General features: G+C 41.0%; 1 protein-coding gene across 3 annotated transcripts in view; it reads left to right on the top strand.

The window, feature by feature from the left end:
• Positions 1–24,359, top strand: part of LOC125460455 (solute carrier family 12 member 7-like) — a 224,314-nt gene that overhangs the window by 54,637 nt on the left and 145,318 nt on the right. The window contains exon 1 of one of the 3 annotated variants that reach the window (XM_048547977.2): positions 9,538–9,719. The exons of the other annotated variants lie outside the window; for them this stretch is intronic. Within the exon in view, the coding sequence (XP_048403934.2) occupies positions 9,620–9,719 (100 nt within the window). The 5' untranslated portion in view covers positions 9,538–9,619. Of the gene's footprint in view, positions 1–9,537; positions 9,720–24,359 lie in introns of those variants that run through there. 3 annotated transcript variants of the gene reach the window in all.

Raw genomic sequence — 24,359 nt, 5'->3', positions numbered from 1 at the left:
TATTATTCAAGGGCGGAGCTTTTAATCTTTAATTTATTAACCTAGTTTGTTAAACTGCGCAGGTTGGCATCCGGTGAGACACGACATTAAAGTCCCTTGAACAAACAACAAAGATAATTTCCCAGTGATTCACACTGTGAATGCAATCCATTTTTTTTGGAACAACACTTCTTCTGTTTACCCTGTGTGTGGCATGAGTGCTGATCTTGCTTAAGCTGCTTCACTTTTCTGTAAGAAAAATGTGCGAGAAGAGAAAATGAGTCATTGCTTTTTCTTAAATAAAAACACACCCTTGGGAATATAATTGTTTGCTAAAGGGAGGAGGCAAGCATCGACTAGCGCTACCATTCTACAGAATTGATGCCCACTAATTCAGTTGGCCTCAGGGTGTGTTTTGTTCTCCGTTTTTTATTTCTTTCGATAGCACAATTACACTACCAGCTCCAGTTTCTCCTATATCTGTGAATCCAGTCATTGCTGAGAATCAGGTCGGATATTGAAGGGAATGACAAAAAGTCCTTACTCTTCACTGTACTATCAGTTTTACAACCAAACCCATTCAACAGTAGCTGGAAACAAACCTGAAATATCACATGCTGAAACATACCCCAGCATCTGAATGATGTGCACTAGCGAATGGCAGCAGCATAACATGGCAGTGGATTACTTTACAATGCCTCACCCAATTTGGAGCTATTCTTCATCTGTCACCTTGCTAATGTGTACATTTCACTATGGCGGGCTGTCCACTTCATCTGATGTTCCCATTTGAGCATCCAACTGGGATTTGTTTTATAACTGAGCAATGCATGGAAGGTGTTTGTATCTGTCAGCCAGGGCTCCCTGATTGAACCAAGCTAACAGCTCCAATCAGAGAACTCTGATTCTATGAAGTCCACCTGGCTGACCTTGTTACAACTGCTGCACAAATAATTCCACATGGTAGTATGTGTGCTATGATTGATGAGTGAACAGGGTCAGGGAGGGGGAAGGACTAGACGTGGTTAGCTGTAATAGGTAGCAGAGGCCCACCCAGTTTGTTTTGAACTTGATGCTCTCCTTTACTTAGAGAATTAATGTGTTTGAAGATGAATGCTTAAAAATGTATTGTACTGAGAGAGTTAATGCGCATGTCAACTTAGTGTAGCCATGCATTCTGCAGTCAGAGCTATGTTGTTCACTATCCTGCCACAGACAACTTTCCGTTTGTGGAATGTTGGTGTTATTGGTAACACTACATTTTCTTGCTTATCCCCAGAGGCCCTTGAAGATGGGGGATGAGCTGCCGTCTTCAACTGCTGCAGTCTGTCGGGTGGAGGTACAGTTACAGTGCCATTAGAAAAGGAGATGCAAGATGTTGACACTGCGACAGTGAAGAAATAACAACTTGTAGTTCCAACTCTGTGTGCTGTACCACTTGAAGGGGAACTGACAGGTGGTTGCATTCAGACACATATGCCACCCTTGTGGTTCTAGGTGGTAGGGTCATGCGTTTTTCAGGAGCCATGGCACGTTGCTGCAATACATCTTGTATATTGTATCCATGGCACTGTATGTCAGTGCTGGCTGGGCTGTCAGAACACCTCTGCTCGGTTCGCAATAAACAACTGCACCTCCCAGTCGTGAGCCATTTTAACTCCCCCTCCCATTCCTTATACGACATGTCCATCATTGGCCTCCTGCAGTGCCACAATGATGCCACCCGAAGGTTGCAGGAACAGCAACTCATATTCCGCTTGGGAACCCTGCAGCCCAATGGTATCAATGTGGACTTCACCAGCTTCAAAATCTCCCCTTCCCCCACTGCATCCCAAAACCAGCCCAGTTCATCCCCTCCCCCCACTGCATCACACAACCAGCCCAGCTCGTCCCCTCCCCCCACTGCATCCCAAAACCAGCCCAGCCTGTCTCCACCTCCCTAACCTGTTCTTCCTCTCACCCATGCCTTCCTCCCACCCGTGTATGGAATGAGCTGCCAGAGAAAGTGGTAGAGGCTGGTACAGTTACAACATTTGAAAGGCATCAGGATGGGTATTTGCATAGGAAGGGTTTAGAGGGATATGGGCCAAATGCTGGCAAATGGGACTGGATTTAGAAAGGATATCCTGATTGGTATGGATGAGTTGGACTGAAGGGTTTGTTTCCATGCTGGATACCTCCATGACTCTACAACTAAAATCATGCCCTGTTTGTTGGGCTACAAGTTTGGGCTGAAGAGTGATATAAAACCAATCCAGAGAACAGCAGGCTAGTTAATTTAATGTAGGAAATAAATTGGAATCCTTACTTAAAGATGCCATTTGGAAAATTTCAGTATCAAATTGGAGAAAGAATAGGCAGTATGTCAGATGTCAATCATTTCTTGATCAATATGATTTGAATACTTAAGAGTCATTAAGAAAATGGACAACTTTAATATAATTAAGTAAAGTTGCCATAGTCCCAGAGGACCGTTGGTTTGCTCTCTCATTAGAGATGACTGACATGCTAACCTGAGGATCACCAGGCCTCAGATAAGTGGCACAGTTGAGAAAGTGGATCTTCATGCTGACCTCAGCCAATATGGGATTTGAACCTGCACTGTTGATGTATTTCTGCATCACAAACCAACTGACCAGCCAATGGACATCCAACGAAGCAAATTTGATAAACCTAAACTGCACAACCTCCATAGCCAGACAGCAGCCCCTCTCTCTCTCATTCCCCTCCCAGTAAGGGAGACCAAAACTGCTTTCTGTACTCCAGGTGTGAGTTTGCCCACAGCCTATACAATTGTAGCCAGACAACCTCGCTCCTACACTCAATGCTCTTCCCGTGAAGGCCAACCTACCATTTCTTATACCATACCTTCACTGTCTGTTGCACCTTTCAGTCACCAGTGCATGCAGGACTCATTGTGCCTTCCCCTTTCCAAACCTATCAACGTTCTGGTGTTAATTTGCCCTCCTGTTTTTGTTAGCAAAATGGATAGTCTCCTACTTCTTCACAATTCTTACTTAATCTACTATGCATTTGCCCACTCACTCATCCAAATCCAACTGAAGCATCTCTGCAGCTCCTCACAGTAGAGTTGCATCTAAGAGGGAGCTAAGCAAGTAGATGAAAATGGGATAGAATACATTGATTAGGTGAGAAATTTAAGTTGGGAAACTTGAATGTAGCGTAAACACAGGCCTAGAACTACTGCTGTGTAATGCCGATATATCTTTGTTTACAGTCTAGTCCATTTATTGATTTTAGTTACTTTGAAAATGTTATTTCCCTGTATTGCTAGAACAGAACAGCTCTCTCCATGAAGCCATTGCAACAGCCAAAGACTTTCGAATGCCAATATTAATTCTACTTCTATCTTTTGGGTATCTTCTTCCAGTCTAAGGTGACCAGAACTGGACAGTGCATTCTGGATGAGCCTTAACTAAGTTCTAAGTCATTCTCTAAGGGTAATTGTATGAAAATGGAAAATACTTTAGGATACCTCTAATTTGTGTCACATAACAAATAAAGTTTGCTCTGATTGGATTTGGATTAAGTTCTTAAAAGAACTGTTTTGAAATAGAGATTCGTAATGAGAAAAGCTCAGAAGGAAGGACTGTTTTTATACCATTGAGCTTCCCTTTTTTTTTAGTTCTGCATGCATTGTTAAATTTTGACTTCCATGTCGTTAGGTTGCCCATTTTTCTGTTCAGTTAGTGCTGTTCTGGGACGGACACAAAGGACAAAAGTTTCCTGCTGAGACTTGTTATTTTCATCTTGTTTGGGAATTACTTAATATGGTCCAGCAAGACTTGGTGCTAACTGCTGCGCCGCATTCTAGATACTATCTTTCTTTTGTCGTTTGTTACATATGGTACAGAATCATAAAGCAGCTTAAAGGAGAATCATTCAACACCACCAACAAATCTTGAAACAGCAGCCCTTTCCATTCTAAGTATCACCCTTCCTATGAAGACTCATTTGAAATATAAAGTGAAAATGGGAGGAGAGCACAGCAATTTGTGAACAGCCGAAGAAAATGGGCTCGCTAATGTTAGATAAGTGGCCCTTCATCAGAACTGCAAGATAATGGGAATTGTCACAATTCTAAGGAGAAGCCCACCAGAAATTGTGCCCTGCTAATTGAAGAGTTGTCACAAATGTGTGAATAACCATCTTAGTGATTTTAAATTGGTCAATTTTCCTGTTGTTAACCCAGTATCTCAATTTGCTCGAGGAGTTAGAAATTCTTTTAAATGACTGAGCATGGGGTTTCTTCCATTCACAGATGAAGAGAGAAAGAGAGAGATAAGTCTTGGCTTGCAGGTTTTTGATGGTCTGGGTACAATTTCCTCCTTGCTTCTCAATTCTGCAATGAACTGCAACTTTTCTATAAAAGCTGTTTGTGAGGTAGCCCAAAGACATTTCATACCAGTGAATCCCAAGTATCAAATTCAATGTTTTCAAAAGTTATATGACCTTGTGTAACAATAAACGAACACAGTACAGTTCCAGGTTTGACCTCCAAATTGCTTTAAGATGAGACTGATTGTTGTCTTGAAAGAGAATTAATCAGTGTCCAAAAGTGTATCAGAGATAATGGGAACTGCAGATGCTGGAGAATCTGAGATAACGAAGTATGGGTCTGGATGAACACAGCAGGCCAAGCAGCATGTTAGGAGCAAAAAAGCTGACATTTCGGGCCTAGACCCTTCATCAGAAAAGGATGTCTAAAAGTTCTAGTTTCCTGGTTTATATTCCAAGTAAAACCTTTACAGAATGGTTTAAAAACTAAAGGGAGATCTTATATTATATAATAGCTAACTGACATTCTCTCTTGCAGCTTGCTAAATTTTTAAAAATAGCCTTTGATTTTAAATGAAATCTCTCCCAAATGTGAGAGAAATGGAAATTGAGCACAAAACCTAGACTGGCTGTCCTGGTGCAGTAACAATAGATGGTGTTGTCCTTTGATTAAGGTTAAATATAAGGTCTATCTGCTGTCCTGGCTGAGTGTAAAAGAAAATCTCATGATATTATTTGAAGAAAAATTAGAGAATTTGAGCAAGTATTTTCCCTGATATTCTGGTTACTAACCAAAATCACTAACCCAGATCACTTGCCACTATTAGATTACTGTGGCAGCTTGGGTGTAAACTGGTTGCTGTGTTTCCTACATTATTACAATGATTGTATTTATTTTTCTATTTATTTTCTTTGTTTTTCTCTGAGGAGATTGTAATTTCTTGGTTCGACTTTTTTTTTGTTTTTTCTTCCAGTTATATATATATTTTTCCCTTTTATATACCCCTACACTACCGCCATATGGCAGCGATGTTTATTTATCCCCACAGCATCCATTTTGTGTATGTGTAAGTACAGGAGTCAGTAAGAACACAAAGTGCAAAATAATTTTATTTGACATTTCCACCCCCAGGAAAAACACATGTGACCAATGAACCAGTAACAAGCAAAGCTTGGAATGGATAATTCTACGATGATTGCATTTCGGGATGCCTTGAGAGAATGATAGGTACCAAATCAATCAAAGTCTTCTCATTATCTTCCTCAGGAAACAAGATTTCTAATTCTTTTTCCTCTTTTTATTCTCAAGTTCCCAAACTCTCTTTTGATAACTAACTTTTAAGGGGCTTGCTCCCTTCTCCTAGTTTTCATTTGCCATAAGAAGGTCAAAATGTAAGGTTTACCCATCTTTTTACTTTACAGATTTTTTTCAACGTTTCGGATTCTAGGAATTGAAGCTTTTTTTGTTTGCTTGTGGGACCTGAGTGTCACTAGCTGGTCAGCATTTATTGCGTGCACCAAGTTGCCCTTGAAAAGGTGGTAGTGAATTCATTTCTTGAATTGTTGCAGACTATGTGCCGTAGATGGACCCACTTTGCCCACAGGGAGGGAATTGCAGGATTTTGACCCAGTGCCAATAAAGGAACGGCGATACTTTTCGAAGTCAGGCTTGTGCGCGGCTTGGAGTACTTGCAGGCGGTGGTGTTCCATGTACCTGCTGGCCTTCTTTCTAGGTGGAACTGGTTGTGGGTTTGAAGGTGCTGTTTAAAGATCTCTGAATATTGCTTTCACTTGCACAATCTTTGCTCGAGGATGTTGTCTTGGAGTTAAATTGCTATCAATTTGTTGACAGGGTGACGAACTTCTTTGGCACTTTAGTTGATCAAAACAACAGACCATTGGACTGCATAACACAAAAGAAGTAACGTCTGAAATGTACAGAGCTCCAATCAGATTGTAACTTGAGTACAGCATCCTGCTATGTATATTCTGATATAAAGTAAATGTTGAAGCACTGGTTTAAGGACACTAGCAATCAGCCTTGCAGCTGTTAGTCTGCATTTTAAGGAAAGATTGAAGAGACTCATAAACTTAGACTGGCATATGTTAAGTGACCTTGTAATTAAACAAGCTAGTATAGTGAGAGTAATCCTGAAGCTACGTGGATCATAACTAAGAATCAGTATATTAGGATAATTTTAGACTACTTATCCACAATTAGAAAACTCCTAGATAGGAAATAGATTTAAAACCTTGGAAACTTCTAAAACAAATGGGTAGGATCTCTTCAGATGTATGTAGAAGTCTGAATGACTTTCCTCATCTGAAATAATCCTGTGATCTGTTCATTTTCAAGTATTTCCAGAACTGAACTCTGGCAATCTTAAAACTTCACTTAGTTTCAAGAAATTGACTTTCCAATTGGAATGGCACAGTGGCTCATTCCCGGACCTCAGTTGCTCTCGCTTGATGCAATTGATAAGCAAGCACCTGGATAATCGAACAAAGTCTTTCGCCAGAGATCATGGTCCCTGAGATTGTATGTGTATGAGCATAAACTGAGAATGAAATTGGGCTGTTCTATGATGTTTTGTCACAGGCTCTTATATTTTGGAGGACAGTAGAATTAATTGCAATGAAGTGGTGGAAGATATTCTGCAGCTGCTGTAAAACTCCAAACCTTTTGAAACCACAGAAGACTTCAACTCACTGACTTGGCATGTATCTAGTGTAAAATCAGCCTGTTGTTTTAGAATATGAATAATATGCTTCTCCATTCTCTTTGATCCACAATATCAATGTTATGCTCAGGCAGCAAATTTGAAAATCTGCCTTTGTTTTGTATTGCTACATACAATGGCATCATTTCAGAAGCTGGACACTGTCTAAAACATAGTTTACTGATTGATGGTCAGTCTATCTGCCTGTCACCCACTCTAAATTCATGGGATGCATGGCAGAACCTCCTAAACCCTCCACCTAGAAGGACCAAGGCTTTAAGTGCATAGGAACACTTTCAATACCCAGCTAGCCACTTCCCTAGTTTGGTCATGTATGACTTTTCCTTCATTCTGCTGCTTCTAAATTATTGGCGCTGACAATGTGTCATGGCTGTTGGGAGTACATTTTAACCAAATAGATGTAATTCTTCTAACAGTTTTTTTGCCACATACATGTGGGTATTAAGGGATAGGCAATTCAAACCAGCTTTGGTGACAAAAACACATTCAGTATCAGGGTCTGTCACCACTCTTGGATAATCAACCCTTCCCCTAAGACGATTTGTTTTTACTCCTACTTTAACTGTTTTCTACTTGGAGCAATGTTTTAAAACCATGTTGGTTTAATTTTAGTTCCCATTTATTTGCAAAATTTTGAATTTGGTGATTTACATTAGGTCTAGCCATTATCTACTTAATATAGTTTATGGAAATCCAAATGGGTGACACATCAGTAGTGTTAATATATTAAACCACATGCCGCAAGACTTTGAGATAACAAGGTGTAGAGCTGGATGAACACAGCAGGTCAAGCAGCATCAGAGAAGCAGAAAAGCTGACGTTTCGTGTCTAGACCCTTCTTCAGAAATGGAGGCGGGGAAGGGGATTTCCTCCAGCATTGACAATCCCTACTATCTCCACAAGATTTTGATGTACCCCATACTTTATAACTCTCAGGAGCTGGAATTTCTCACCGCTTTTCATCCCAAAATTTACTGCAGCATGAGACCTTGATGGTACACTAATGCAGTCTATTTCCAAAAACTTTTGTATTCTCCCTTATCAATTCCAACAATATTTCTCTTGTGCAATCTTTTTTAATACCAGTTTCTGTAATAAAGTAATCTGGTGTGCAAATGAAGCAAATCATGAATAAAGTGTGCTTTCAGCTAGAACACTAATAACTGGTGTATTTGTCCCGTTATCTTGTTGCTGTTTATAGGTCATGGGCATGTTCAAGTTGGCGGCTGTGCTTATCTATGTAAAGTAGTTATTTTTGACTTGTAAACACACTCTGGCATCTTTTAAGATATGAAATGAGCAATATAAATGCAGATTCTTGCAGTTCACTCTCGTTATATCCCTCCATCCCCACAATATTTTCTGTTTGTCTTCCTTTTCTCCCACTTCCTTCTATGGTTACCAACTGTGCGTGGAATTATTCTGAGATGTTTCATCACATGATTTGCTGACCTCTTGACTTTGACCTTAGTCACCGAACATCTATTTTCTGTGCACTGACTTCCTGCACCAGTTACAAATCAGACAGCCTCTCAATACCTGGTTGGATTAGGTTTAAAATAGTTGTTTTTCTTTTCAAATCAAATTCTTTGGGTTACAAATACCAGTATTCTGGAAGTTTCTGTTGTCCAGGAGTCTTCCAGAATTCAACCCGAGGGATTTGGCAATTCCCTGCCTTTTTTTGTGCATTTCTTTTCACCCTTAACATCTCTTCCTCCCTTGTTCTATTTTTCTCCCTCTCTTCATCGCACTTCTTTCTACGAGGGCAGAAAACTGCATTGGTTTGTTGCACCTATTTAGTTCCAGGCTCTTTTGGAAGTTTAGGGGTGAAGATTTGAGACCTGAGTGCTAAATAACAAAGCTGTTACACCTTACCATTAGTGTATCCTGTAAGTTCCAGCACAAAGCATATTTATCCCCACATGATTATATTTTATCTCTGAAATTTCTTACAACAGCCCCCTGGTAACTTTTCCAGGTGTAGTTGGTCTTTAGCCTCTTCCTTATTAAATTCTTCCATTTTAATAAGTTCAGATTTCTTTCTTCTTATACATATTTTATGATTTTCCTGCTAAGAGATATTATACAGATAAGCAAGTGGGACTTGAACCTGGGCATCCTGGTTCAGAGATAGGGGCATTACCACTGTGCCAGAGGCACCTTTTCCTCATAATTTTCACTCCTAAATCAACTCCCTCTAAAGTAGGAATAAAAATAGATTTCAATCCTACTAAAATTGAAATTTCCATAACCATGAGGATATGATTTGTCAGCTGCATATTTTAAAGAGATAAATCACACAATTCCTTTTTCTTAAAAAAAGTGTGCTTTATTAAATATCCAGTTCGTGGGTGAGTAGACAAACATTCTTTAGGTCTGAGCCAGTGCTGGATGTGGAAACTGCCTTTGCTTCAGTTTAGACAGTTAAACCAGGACACCTGAAGTCATATTCTGAATCAGTGAAATATTCTGCCCAAGATGGGTGGAGAGTTGTGGTTTCCATATAAGGCAACGTGTCACATGGTCACATCCAAGCAATAGAACTAAAACAGCAAGTTCACTCGAGCCGAGTCACAGAAGTCCGGACACATGGTGTAAAAATGCCGACCAACTTTACTGTTCTGCCTGTGGACGATGAAGGAGCCCCAAAGGAGGGTACAAGCCTCGCTGCAGAGGACAACCCCGAAGTACACGCATCTGGTGAGTGAACAAGTTACGAACAAAACCCTACGGGCTACAGCTACTTGCTTTGTTGAACAATGGAAAAGCAGGTTGGAACAAGCAGGTGTTGGGATCCTCCCCACCCAACCAATTTAAGAAGCAAGAATTTTATCTCTTCGACAATTAGCTGGGAGTGGTGTGAATTTCTGTCAGAGTATCAGCACTGATTTTTGTTTTTTTTTGTTACATATAAAGCATATCTGTAAACAGTGAAATGCAGCCATATCTGGAAAGTCCAATCAGAGATGCACACTTGCTGTTAAGCTTATCTGCAATACTTTTCGTTTATTTTACATTCCAGTATACCTTTAAAATCTAATAAATGTGAACTCATGATTCCAGTAGCAAAGGCATAATGCCCCAGTTTACTTATTATTGCTATTAGTCTCCATTTGCCCTGTTCTGCGTTTGTAAGCCCTTATTTGTTACTTCCAAATAAAATGTTATTATCTGACCCAAATATCTTTGGAGTGACTGGACCACATTCCGCGGTTTAAGGAGGTAGTGCCCGATTTGATGGAAACAAATAATTAGACTCCATAGACATCACTGAACTGAACTTGAGGCTAATATTTGATGTAAAAATAACTATACTTAGTGATGTGTTTTAGGCAGTATTTTGTTCCTGCCACATCCTGTGTTTTTTATTGAGACCTGTTTTGACATAGAGACCTCAGGAGCACAAAAGTTGATGTTTCGGGCCTAGACACTCCTTCAGAGAGGGGGATGGGGTGAGGGTTCTGGAATAAATAGGGAGAGAGAGGGAGGCGGACTGAAGATGGAGAGAAAAGAAGATAGGTGGAGAGGAGAGTATAGGTGGGGAGGTAGGGAGGGGATAGGTCAGTCCAGGGAAGACGGACAGGTCAAGGAGGTGGGATGAGGTTAGTAGGTAGGAAATGGAGGTGCGGCTTGGGGTGGGAGGAAGGGATGGGTGAGAGAAAGAACAGGTTAGGGAGGCAGAGACAGGCTGGGCTGGTTTTGCCTCGCAGTGGGGGGAGGGGAAGAGCTGGGCTGGTTGTGTGATGCAGGGGGGAGGGGATGAGCTGGGCTGGTTTTGGGATGCAGTGGGGGAAGGGGAGATTTTGAAGCTTGTGAAGTCCACATCGATACCATTGGGCTGCAGGTTTCCCAAGCAGAATATGAGTTGCTGTTCCTGCAACCTTCGGGTGGCATCATTTTGGCACTGCAGGAGGCCCATGATGGACATGTCGTCTGAGGAATGGGAGGGGGAGTTAAAATGGTTTGCGACTGGGAGGTGCAATTGTTTATTGCGAACCGAGCGGAGGTGTTCTGCAAAGCGGTCCCCAAGACTCTGCTTGGTTTCCCCAATGTAGAGGAAGCCACGCCGGGTACAATGAATACAGTATACCACATTGGCAGATGTGCAGGTGAACCTCTGCTTAATATGGAAAGTCATCTTGGGGCCTGGGATAGGGGTGAGGGAGGAGGTGTGAGGACAATTGTAGCACTTCCTTATTATCTTGGAAGTGTTCATCCAACTTTATTATCTTGGATTCTGCAGCATCTGCAGTTCCCATTATCTTTGATATAGAGACCTGTCTTTTTTATGAGTGAAATGAACAGTACAGACAGTATGAGTTACACATATAATTTGAATATGTTTAGATCTGGTTGTGACACCTCAGGAAGGAGGCGGGGGTGTTGTCACTGTGTACAGGTTCACCACAATGACAATGAGGTTTAACAGCAATTGCTTCTATTTGTATAGTTCCTTCCAACAGAGAAACATCCCAATGTGCTTCACATAGAATGATCGAACAACATTTGACAGTGAGCCACCTGAAGTAGTAATGGAGCCAGTGTGAGATTAAGGAGAGAAGAGAGGTGGTAATATATAAGAAGAGAATTCCAGAGCTCCGGGCCTTGGTCATTGAAGACATGATCAGCTGTGATGTGAATGCATTTAGAGTACAGATATCTCAATGGGTGTAGGCCTGGAACACATTACACGTGATGGTGGAACAGTGGAGTCAAATGCTGGGCAGCAAGGCCTTTTGAAGGCTTTGCCATAACCAGGGGCTGACGACTTTTTTTTGAAAGGAATGGACAAAGACACTGATAGCAGAGAATTGGATGACCGCCAAAATATTAAGGGTAAACATGAGCCAGCAGGAGTGCCTTTTCAGTAGTTGAATCTAGATGTAACTGAGATGTGGATGAGGGTTTTGGCAGCACATGAGGGAGGGAAGGAGTTGGAAAATATGTAACTTTAGTGATGGTAGAGGTACATGGCAGAAATGCATTGCCAGGTTGAATATGTTGCCTGTATTGTGAAACAGTCCTGAGGGCCTGAGAGAATTGTTAGGGATAATGACAAGTTGTTGACAAGTGTACATAGTTTGTGGTGTGACTGAGAAGAATAGTTTTATCTTTCCCAATGTGCAATTAAGGAACTTTTTCCTTGCCCTGTGCTAAATGCCTGGCAAACCTGACAATTTACAGGAAGCAGGGGGATCAGGATATTGGCATGGATTGAAAAATTGGCTAATGGGCAGGAAACTGCGAGTGGGGATAAGAGGTTCTTTTTTAGGTTGACAACCTACAAGCAATGGGCTACCCAGAGATCAGGGCCGGGACCACAACTGCTTCATAATGTATATTAGTGACTTTCAGGAAGGAAGTGAACGTTTGGCTGCCAAATGAAGCAAAAAACGTGAAAAGACAGGTCGCGAGAGTGTTACATGTAGTTTAGAGATATTAACGGGTTAGGTGGGCAGAATGTTGGAAAATGTCATATAATGTGGCAAGATATGAAGTACATTTTTGGAAGTGAGAACAGAATGTTATTTAAAAGGAGAAAATCTGCAGAAAGCTGCAACACAGAGGAACTTGGGAGGACTTGTACACAAAACACGAAGCTAGCACACGTGCATCAGGTCGTTGGGGAGGCTAATGGAACATTGGCCCTTATTTCAAAGGGTTTGGAGTGTGATTAGGGAACTCTACCACAAGGTTCTGATGAGATCACATCTGGAGTATCATGAGCAATTTTGGCTCCCTTATTTGAGGAACTATATCATGTCATTGGAGACAGCTCAGAAGGTTCCTTGAACCTTGGTGTATTGGGGTTGTCTTATGAGCAAAGACTAAAAATGCTGGGACTCTCTTCAGTGGAGTTTAGAAAAATGAGAGATGATCTCCCTGAATTACACTGGATTCTTAAGGCCTTGACAGAGTAAATGCTGAAAGGATGTTCAACCTCATGGGGGATTCTAGGATTAGAGGGCATAATCTTAGAATGAAGGGGCACCAATTTAAGACTAAAATGATCCAAAATTCCTTCTCTAAGGAACTCCTCACCACAGAGAGCTGTGGGAGCAAAATTCTTGCATATATTTAAGGCTAAGATCAGTTAGGCGACGAAGGATTGAGGGGGGAAAAAGCAGGAGTGTGGATATGAAGAATGTTGAATCAGCCGTAATCCTATGAATGGTGGAGCAGGCTTGAGGGGCAGAATAGCCTGCTCCTGTTCCTATCTCTTATGCTTTTTTTGAGACATGATGAACTAGAGCCGGTTTTTGCCATTGGACGTGATTCTGTGTTTTTGGATGATGTTGCTGAGCAGAAGGATGTAAATGAGAAACGAGAGCAAAGGATGGGTTTAAAGAGTGGCAGCTGCAAAGGTGATGGACCAGGCAGAGTTACCATTGCTGATGATTCTTTCACTATTATTTAATACATAAGGAGGAAGTAGATTGGCATCCAGGTGGGTGGGATTGTAAGCCATTGGAGGATGGCGTAGCCAGTTGTATCAAGTCTGCTGGTAGATGGAGTAGGGTAAGGAAGCATAATTTACCTGTTAAAGAAATGTCCTGAAGAGTCAAAAGATTGGCCATCTTAGCCCAAAGCAAGGACAAGACCCCTGATTTTTGAGGGGTTTCAGCTTGGATTTGTGGGCAATAATAGAACAGATTTAGGAGATAGCATTCCAGCACTTTGGAGAAGATGGGCCAGTAGTTTGCTGGGATAGGGGGTTAAATTTAAGGCTTTTATTGGGCAGCATCTGTTGTGAAAAATAGTCAACATCTCAGACCAGTGAACTTTGTCAGCACGTTTTGAGAAAATGCTGAGGTAGGGAGCAGTGGGTTGAGGAGAGGAAAGTTGAGAGAAGTATGTAAAGGAGCTGGAACAGAGCACTAGTTAAATAAACAACAGGTTCCTGATTGACAACTGCTGTCTTGGGGTCTAAGAGGTGAAGAGTGGCTATGAACTGAAAATGAGCCTGGAAAGTATTAAAGTACCTAATCAAAAAGTAAGGTTTTGCTTTTTGAGTTTATAAGACTGCGTATAGGATGCCAAGGACAGGTCAGAGAATAGAGATGTCAGGCACACTTTGAAGAGAAAAGCATTGAGTTGGTAACAGGCCAGACCGTGGACCTCAGATGGGAGAAACGGTTGACTGAAAGAATTTGGAGACTGTGTGGAAAACTCATGTTATCTCAAAGATGGGAAAGGAAGTGAAGACAACAGAAGTGTTCAACAATTTGCTACGTTCCATGAAATATGATGGATGTGGTTGAAACTAAGGTCCATTAGCTTGATCAGAGAAAAGATGATCTGAGAAAACAATTGCTGTGGCATGGATTGCAGTTGCAAGAAGGGAAGGGATTGGTGGATAGGGAAAGGCATTGGTTTTCCAAGAGTTAGACCTTGCCATTCTTGATGCCAGAAAGCAAGGATAACTTTGAGAGAGAGGGAAGGATATTGGGGTCTAAAGGATTTGAAATCACCTGTTCAAGGAATGCTGAATATCTTGGAGATATTCTTAATCTTCAGTTAATCAAAAACATCCAAAGGTGATTATTATGGACAGGATTTTTCTGGAGCCTCTAGGGTCTCAACTGCTGGCTGTGGAGTAGCTGAGAGACTTGCGTTGTTTCCTCTGAAGGCCTGCACGTATTCAGAGCTGCTAATGCACTTGACTAGTAAGTGAAAGGCCTTTCCTAAGCTAGAGGACCCACAGGTAGCAATCCTACCAGAATTGGATGGCAGCTCTTTTGAGTGGCAGTGTCTTTGGGGAGGTCTTAGTTGATACCTGGGAATAAAGCATCAACTTGGATCATAGTTTGAATAATGGTGGGAGAGGTGTTGTGTGATGGAAGAGGAGTGTAAGAGGTTAGCAGCAAAGGTGAGACGTGGTTCTCAGGCACTTCTTCCCTGATGCTCCTTGATCGAGCACAGGTGGGGTACCTTTTTGAATGTGAGATCTGTCCATGAGAGCCTGAGTAGTCCTGTGGTTTGTCATACACGCTTCATGTTGAGTGGCCTATCTGCCACTTGGTTAATAGTTGCGGTAGCAGGAGGAAGCCCTGAAGTGCTAATTAATTGCTACTTACAGGCCTCAATGAGAGTGGACCAGGAAGTCCAGCCACAAGCCTTTCCACACCAAATGAATTCTGGCAGAGGCATAAGTGACATGGTTCGAGTATATCACCAAAATAAATGCCCTTCCAACTTCCAGACAACTGTGAGAGCAGCTTGCAAAAACATGGCTTGTATTCCCATGAGTGTTGAGGATTGATGGGCAAATAGTTTGACGTGTTTTAAAAATGACACCAAAAGGATTCTGTGCAGTAGATAAAGTAAAGCTATAGTTTCTGGTTAAAGAATCCAGAACAGTGAGGCATGATGATTAGTGCTAGGCCATTTTCGAATGAAACCAAGAAGTAGCTTTTCACACACCTGGTAGTGGGATTATAAAGTTTGGTTCTTCCAAATGGCTGTGAATGTTAGAATTGCATTTGTTTTTGAGACTTGGACTTTTGTTGAAAGAGTTTAGATCAAATGTAGCTAAGTTGAGCTGGGACACTGATTAGCTATGCTACAGTTTGAATCATGAATGGCGCGATCCTATTCCAAATCTCAAATGTATTCTCATCTTGTGGAAGTTAGTCCTAAATTGATTCCCTTCCAACTGATAAAAGGAATATGTGTGATTGAATCACACATTGATATCAATTGTCGTTGAGAACTTCATGCATGTGACCACCTAGAAGTCTGTCTGCCACCCAGTTTGGAAGCCATTGACAGTTTTTATGACCCCTGCCCAAAACAAAAGGCATGTTCTGTGTAAAGTGCATCCCAATGTTGGTGGCAGGGCCCTGACCAAGTTTGTAGAGTTTGTGAGCATCCAGTCATTCTTTAGTTTTCAATGGAGCAGTCTCCCTTAAACTATTTCATTAACTGTTTGTATTTTAATACGTAGTTGGATCGAGGAATAGCAGAAGCATGCTGCCATCTTCATTCAGATGATCAAGATCGTGCCAATTCTTTCAAAAAAAATCCAACTCACTCCTGCCTTACTCTCTGCTCATAGATCTGCAATTTCAACTTCAGCTGCATCTTGTGTAAATGTAGTTCCTCATGCAATATTGGCAGTAACTGTTGAGATATTTTCCAGTCTTGTGCGTTAGGACTCTGAAGAAGCACCAAACAGCCTATTGTGCTGTTTTGACCTGGGAATTTAAAGTTCTGATAGGTAGATTTATATTGTTCAGGCCCTTTTCCTGATGAATGCCTACAATATCAGCCTTGGAGTTTGATGTACCACACTTGCCTCAGATCAGAGACGAGCAACTTGCTTTTTGCCTCCCGCAAAGCCTGTCCACAATCGACAAGATACAGACAAAAGAGAATGATGGAATAATTTTTCATTTGTCTGAGATGAGTACAGCCTGATCAGCACTGCGAGCTCAGTGGCATTCAGGACAAAAAGCAGCCTGTTTGATTTAAGATAATAAAATGTGAGGCTGGATGAACACAGCAGGCCAAGCAGCATCTCAGGAGCACAAAAGCTGACGTTTCGGGCCTAGACCCGTCATTTGTGCTCCTGAGATGCTGCTTGGCCTGCTGTGTTCATCCAGCCTCACATTTTATTATCTTGGAATCTCCAGCATCTGCAGTTCCCATTATCTCTGTTTGATTTAAGTCTGCTTTAAATGCTTTATTGTTTTGCGACTGGAGGCCATTACGGATGGGGAAAGGTTAAGGCTGTGATGGAATTTCAAAGTCTGGTTTTGAAATTCCTAGTCAAGACAACACTCGAGTGGGAATGGACATCAGTCAACGAGAACCTGATAGGCGAATGGGACATGACGCAAATTAAGATAGGGACGGCTGTGGTTTAGATGACGTCCAGTTTACAGAGGGGAAAACTTGCTTTTGTTTATCAAATTCCCTTTGAAAATTCCTATTAAACTTACTTCCCCATCAGTTCCACACAATCCAGTCTGGCACTGAAGTAGTGTCAGACATACCAGCTTCAGGTGAGACACTGACTAGTTGAAGAGCAGAGAAGTGTAGCATGTTAGGCCTCACCAGATCCATAGCCTTGATTAGAGACTGCCTGTAGTCCCAGCAATGGCCACTGCTTGAACCTGGTGCTGCTGGCCCATCAGAGTAACTAGCATTTCTGGGTAGGTTGAGGCTCGATCAGGTGGAAGTCTCAACCTTAGGTAAATAATGCAGCTTCAAGCTAAAATGGTTGTGTAGCAGTTTTCTCTTTTAATTGGAGGGACATGAGAGGCTTAAAATACAGCCCAAAACTGTTCCATTTGCTCTGCTTTTTCAAAAAAAAAGCTGACAGCTGAAATGGTTTCTAAATTATTTAACATGTTGATATGGAATGAAACCAAGTTCCATGAGGTGCCTGCTTATTGTAAGCTAAGCTGCATTGAATACTGCAGTGCACTATATTATCAGCAATAACGCTTTAAATTACTGAAATGGACTGGAGTACTGAAGACATGACATGACTAAAAATTTCAACATAGATAATTTTTCCAGTTTGGTACAATTGGTATTTTATGATTCTGAGTGTAAATCTGTATCTCTGTCCAACCATTTAGATTATTACTGTTATGTGACACCTCCCACAGCTCAAAACTGTAAGTACTGTGCTGTCTAATATAAAAGCACCTAGTAGTTGTAAAATTGACTTTTGCAGCCCGAAACATCTCCAGGCACATCTAGAGTATTATCAGACAATTTGTCAGAGCCACGTGACTTCGTAGTTCAGAGGACCAAACCACAATCTAAGGCACATTAAGGAGTCTCTTTTTTGGGAGGAAAGGGAGGCAGTGAGGTTTAGGGAGGGAATTCCAGAATTTGCAGCTTGTACAGCTGAAAGCATGGCTCAGTGGTTATGCAAATAATACCAGGAATATACAAGGCAGATGAATTAGAGGAATGCAGAGAACTCAGATGGGTGTTAGGCTGATGGAAAGGAACATTCAAATTCAAACACTAGTTACTTTTTTCTCTTGGAGCTGACTGAACTTATTGTGTTGTATTTACTTAAGGCCTTTGACCATTTGCTACTGGTACAGAATTGTTGTGGTTTCATTCTGTTTCAAAACAACATATTTGAGCTGCAGAAGCTGAAATGATTGTGCTAGTCAGTTTAAAAAGTAATGGAACAATTTTATCTCAACTTACATGTCTACTGGGAGATATAGGAAATGGATATTTTGAGATGCAGTGTGACTCTGCTTTATCTGGACATCACTCTTGACATTGGCCTTCACTGTACCTTGTATATCAGCTTGAGTTCTGTTACAAGGATGGTACGTGTAGTGCAGAGCATTGTGTGTTCAAGGGATTTGAGCACAATACTACACTGTGTATTCCAGCCTAAATTAATGGTGCTTCATGGCCAGGCTTGAAGTTGTTGAGATGAAATCCTTTTGTCCCTTCATGATGGTTGTGAAAGATCCCATTGCCTGATTTTGTTTTTGGAAAAAACAGGGCAATTTTTTGGAATTCTAGCACAAGGACAAAATCTTGGCCAACACTTTTTGATTTAATGTTGTAACTTGATATTTTGTTTTGTCACATTTTTTCTTTTGTGTTCTTGTGTCCAAACTGATGGCTGTAAATACATACTTTCATTCCACAACACTTGTTTTTTGATGCCACCAGGTGATGGTGGGTAAAGATGAATGAGGTAAAATCTGTTTGTTCCACTCAGCAAACTGATTGTTTGGAAAATGAATGAAACTCTTTCCTTCCCCATTCCAGTGTCTCTTGACGTTGTTTGTTTGTTTGTTTATTTATTTTGCATTCTGGCGAAAATAGAGACTGAGCGTTTGTATAATCAAAATGTGTTCATTTCAGCTCCACACTTTATTATCTTGGATTCTCCAGCATCTGCAGTTCCCATTATCACTAAAACACTTGCCTTTGTGGTTTTTCTGTTGAGTTGTCTGCAGTCATATTCTCGAGGTTAATCTTAATGCCTGGAAATGCCAAGGGATCCTGGCTGTGGTCAGACCTGAATGAAGGAGAGAGTATGCCTTAGCCTTATGTAATAGTAGAAATTAGACTGTTTAAACAAACAGACTAAAAATGGCCCCATTCCCTCAACCAGTTTCTTGCTGTAGCATTTTGACAGGAACTACAGTCAGCAGAACTGAATGTGCCTGACACTTGGTATTTTTAAAAAATGCCTGTTGTTCCAGGAATTTGATGAACAAGAAATTAGAGCACCCAAATGTACACTCTGCCTGTCAAATGGCTATATTAAGATGTGGGTACAAAGATCTTGCTTGGGTGAGAAAGGAAGAATTCCTTAGCATAACTGTATCCTGTAGTACTTTACATGGTGATTCTACTGTCAGGAATTACGATAAAATCATCAGATGTAGGAGCAATGGCCTAGTAGTATTATCACTGGGCTGTTAATCCGGAGACGTAGATGATGTTCTGGGGACTCGGGTTTGGATCCTGCCACAACAAATGGTGGAATTTGAATTCAATCAATATCTGGAATTAAGAATCTAATGATGACTCTGAATCCATTGTCAATTGTCAGGAAAAACCCATCTGGTTCACTAATGTCCTTTTAGGGAAGGAAGCTGCCATCCTTACCTGGTCTGGCCTACATGTGACTCCAGATGCACAGCAATGTGGTTGACTCTGAACTGCCCTCTGGACAATTAGGGATGGGCAATAAATGCTGCTCACCAGTGATGCTCTCATCCCCTGAATGAATAAAGGGGGTGGAAAAAGTATGCTATTCAGCCTGTCAAATCTACTGTACCATTCAATAAGATCATAACTGTCCTGATTATCCTCTTCTGCCTTTTCCCATAACCCTTAATTTCCTGACAGAATTTAAAAAGGTCTATCTCAGCCTTGAATATACTCAATGACTCAGCCATTATAGCTGTTTGTGGGTAAAGGATTCCACAGATTAACTGACTACCCTATGAGCAGAAACTTCTCTTTGTCTGTCTTAAATATGTGACCGCTTAGTCTGAGATTATACCCTCCAGTTCTGTAGAATCCCTACAGTGTGGAAACCATCTATTCAGCTCAACGAATTCACACCAGCTCTCTCTCTGGAGAGCATCCCACCCAGACCCATCCCACTACCCTATCCCTGTAACCCTGCAATTCCCATTGCCAGAGCACCTAACCTTCACATCCCTGAACACTATGGGTAATTTAGCATGGCCAATCCATCTAAGTTGCACATCTTTGGACTGTGGGAGGAAACCAGAGACCCATGCAGACATGGGGAGAATGTGCAAACTCTACACAGACAGTTGTCCGAGGGTGGAAGCAACCCCAGGTCCCTGGTGCTGCAAAGCAGCGGTGCTAACCTAGACTGGTTCTATATTGTCCCACAAGGGGAAACAACCTCTCCACTTCTGCCTTTGTCAAATCCCCCAAAGTCTTGCAGATTTTGAATAAATCACCCCGTATTCTTCTAAATTCTAATGAGCCCCCTCCCCTCCCATAGTGAACATCAGATAAATGATCCTTCTTTGGACTGCCAACAATGCTAGTATATTCCTCCCTTGGATAAGGGGACCAGAACTGTTGGCAGTATTCCAGCTGTGGTCTGACTCTACCTTGTATATTTTTAAGCAAGACCTCCCTATTTTTATACTCTATTCCCTTTGAAATAAAGGCCAGCGTTCCATTTTCCTTTCCTGTTACCCACTGAACTTGGATGCTGTTTTTTGTGATTGTTTGATGAAGACACTGGACTTAGCTTTTTGCAGTCTTTCACCCAAATAAACGATATGCTCTCCTCTATTCTTTCTGCCAAAGTCCGTGACCTCACATTAGATTTCATTGGCCAAGTTTTTTTTTGCTCATTCACTTGACCTGTCTATGACAATTTGAAGAGGGATATTCTGTAGTTTTACTTCATCTCAAGAGTATATTGGCTTTTCTCATCCCAAGCCATTAATGTTTGTTGTAAATAGTTGCAGCACCAGCCCTGATCTCTCTCTTGTACTCCACTAGTAACTGTTTGCCTTCTTGAAAATGACCCCTACCCTTGCCCCTGGCCAACTGATGCTCTATCCATACACATACCACCCACAACACTATGGGCTATCATCTTCAGTAGCCTATTGTGTGGTATTTTCTGAAAATCCAAATAATGCAACCACTGTTTTTCCCTCCATCTATTTTCCTTGTCACCTCTTCAAATAATTCTGGTAAGCTGGTCAGGTGCAATTTCCCCTTTGTGAAGTTGTGCTGACTGTACTTGTATTGTTTTTAAGTGAAGTGAAGAAATGTGATATTTCAAACAATCAGATCAGTTTTATTTTGGAGTATGGGTAAAACAGGCAATTATTTCCGGAGCCCAGTTGCTGTATTTCTTCTGCTCCTGTGTGGGAGGTGGCTGTGATCTGTACCTTTAGTAGCCGGTTTGTTGAGTGAGAATTGGCTTTCTGGGCTACTTGAGGGTCTTTTAATATTCACCTCTTTCTTTGTATCAAACCTTTTTTTAAAAAGAAACATGGGTTTTTTTTAAAATAAGAGTCAATCTTTCCTCTTCAGTATTACTATCCTGTATCCACAATTTTAAAGATACTCCAGATGTCACACTACAAATGCCAAAATGTTGGACTGTTGGCCATAGCAAGAGGTGATATTTGACCTCTGAATTAAACCACATGTGTACAGGACAAACTTCAAGTTTTCCATTGCCAAACTATTCAATAATTGACTAATTGAAAGAAGGGCATTCAAACAATTTGCAAAGTGCCCTACCCTCCTCATTGCGTGGTGACGGTGGGAAATGTGCATTTATGTTGAGGTATTAATCGCCACATTTCCACTGTTTGAGACAAAGACTTGGACTTGAAACCAGGCAACGCTGTTCTCGAAGACTTTGGACCCTTTAAATTACATACACATACACAATGTGCAATCATTTATAGAACTGCTGTTTGTACATGATGCAAACATTACTTCCAGGGAAGGGATTTGCCCTATTACTTCAATTCCACTAGTACGGAATAAATCTAACTGCACAAAAGAGGTGCAACTGGGAGGCTGAAATAAATGCTAATCTGTTTACCTTTTGAATCAGCTGAAACAAAAACCACTGAGGACTAAAATGCTTGATTCTGTGCAACAACTTTGTAATAGAAAAGGACAAATGTTCACATTAAAAGGAGCTGTCAAGTTCTAAGTAACTTTTATTTGCCTGTTTTAAATGGAAATTTAGATTACAAAACTGAAAAGCCACAAGACTGACGGAAACATGGCCACATTCCTTGTTTGAGAGCCCAGCGTTATTGCGGTCAGTAGTTTTTGGGTGTCAGTGGAAATTGTGGTAGTAACCTAATGAGACTTCTGGTTAGGTGCACTGTAGCAGTCAGCATTAGTTTTAGGATGGCAACCTGTAAATAGGAGTAGAGTGGGTAGATGCTAGGGCTACACTTTGACCATGTATATTCATGACCTATTTTGCGTCAGAAGGCCAGGCCTTAAGTCCTACTTGGTCTGAAGATGTCATAACATGTTTAAACAGGTTGATTTTTAAAAAATATATTAATGACCTGGATGATGGAAATGAATATTTTCAGGTTTTTGGATGATACAAAAGTAGAGGGGGAAACAAGTGGTGAGGATGACGCAATGAATCTGCTGAGGCTACAGCCCCGTTAGGTGAATGGGCACAAATTTGATAGATGGGGTATGATCTGTGAATATGTAAGATTATGCATGTCAGAAGGAAGAATAGAGAATCTGATTGTTATTGAAATGGAGAAAACTGCAGCGTAGGGGGATTTGGGGGGGTCATCAGGCATAAATTGCAAACTAGCATTCAAATTCAGTAGGTACTAAGTAAGGCAAATGGAATATCCATCTACTTCAAAGGGGATGGAGTCTAAAAATAGTTATGTATTATTAAACTGCACAAGGCATTAATCTGACCACACCCAGAATACTGAGATGTGTTTCTGTTCCCTTTTTAATTAAGGAAATCTATACTGATACAGGAGGCAGACCAGAGAAGGTTCACTAGACTAAATGGGGGTTAGGATTTTATGAGGAGAGGTGGAGTAGGTTCTGCCTGTACTTGGAGTTTAGAAGAATGAGTGGCGACTATGTTTAAATGAACAAAATGCTTGGGGAACTTCCAAGGTAGATGCAAAGAGATACTTTCCCACAAGGGGAAACTATAGCATCAGAGAGAGTAATCTCAGATGAAGGGGTTGGCCATTTAAGACATGCGGAATTTGTGGATGGTGGATCCATGGAATTCTTTCCTGTAGAGGGCTGTTGAATCTGCATCATTAAAGTATATTCAAGGCAGTGATAGAAATGTTAATTGGTAAGAGAATCAAGGGTTACAGGGAAGAGGCAGAGAAGTGGAATTGAGGATTAGCAAAAATCAATCGTGATCCCATTTGAATGGCAGAGTAGACTTGATAGGCTAAATGGCCTGCTTGTGCACCTATGTCCAGTGGAGCATTGTCATTGTTTCTCTTACGTGCTCCAGAGTCTAGCTCACAGCATGAGCCGGTATGATTTATTCAGCAGCTTTCACAATTCCTGTTCCTTTACAGCCCAAAGCTAAGCCCCACCCTGTGTCTCAGTAAGAAAGAGACGAGTGCAATTTCACCAGTTATTTACCTTAGTACTTTTTACCCAAATGAAAGTAACATCTTCAGTATATAGATGGAGTATCCCTAAATTTGGACCTGTAGAAGCCTTGTGTTTAGCAGAAGTTCAGTGCTTAACTCGAACTTTTCAGTGGTAGATATTATTCATAACTTGGTGCATCATGCGTTGCACAAAATATGGGACTGTGCTCAGAAAAACACTTTATTCTAATTTGGGATGTCTTTTTGTTCTTTGGAGATAGTGAATGACTGTTGGTTTTGGGAAGTGGATTGTTTTTGTTGTATATTTGCATTATATTGGGATCTAGAGAAGACCAGAAATAGCATGTGCTCAAATAAACTAGCACTGATACTGGATTTTTTTTATTTTTAAAAAGAAACTTCTCTCCGCATGAGTGAAGCTAAACATGTGGAATAGCTGATTTCTGGGCAGCTGCAAACAATCCTAAGAAATGTCTCCTGTTCAGTTTGAAAATGTTAGCGAAAAATTTATGTCTATTAGTCAAACTGTCATGACAGCAGAAGTATCTCAGCAGAGAGGTCTGTAAACTGCAAAAATTTTACACAGCTCATTTGGTTTATGGAGTGCTCCAATTTTAAAAACAGCAGCCAGCAGCAAAGCTTTGATCTTAAACACAATAAAAGGTTAGTTTATTACAGAACTATTACTCAGAGCTATAGAGTTTGAAAAGTGATAGTTATTTGCTAAAGTAAGAATAAA

Source organism: Stegostoma tigrinum, chromosome 2 (genome assembly GCF_030684315.1).
Source record: "Stegostoma tigrinum isolate sSteTig4 chromosome 2, sSteTig4.hap1, whole genome shotgun sequence".
In the NCBI taxonomy this organism is placed as follows: domain Eukaryota; kingdom Metazoa; phylum Chordata; class Chondrichthyes; order Orectolobiformes; family Stegostomatidae; genus Stegostoma; species Stegostoma tigrinum.
Note: the sequence above shows the minus strand (reverse complement) of the source record. Positions and strands in the feature narration are given on the sequence as shown.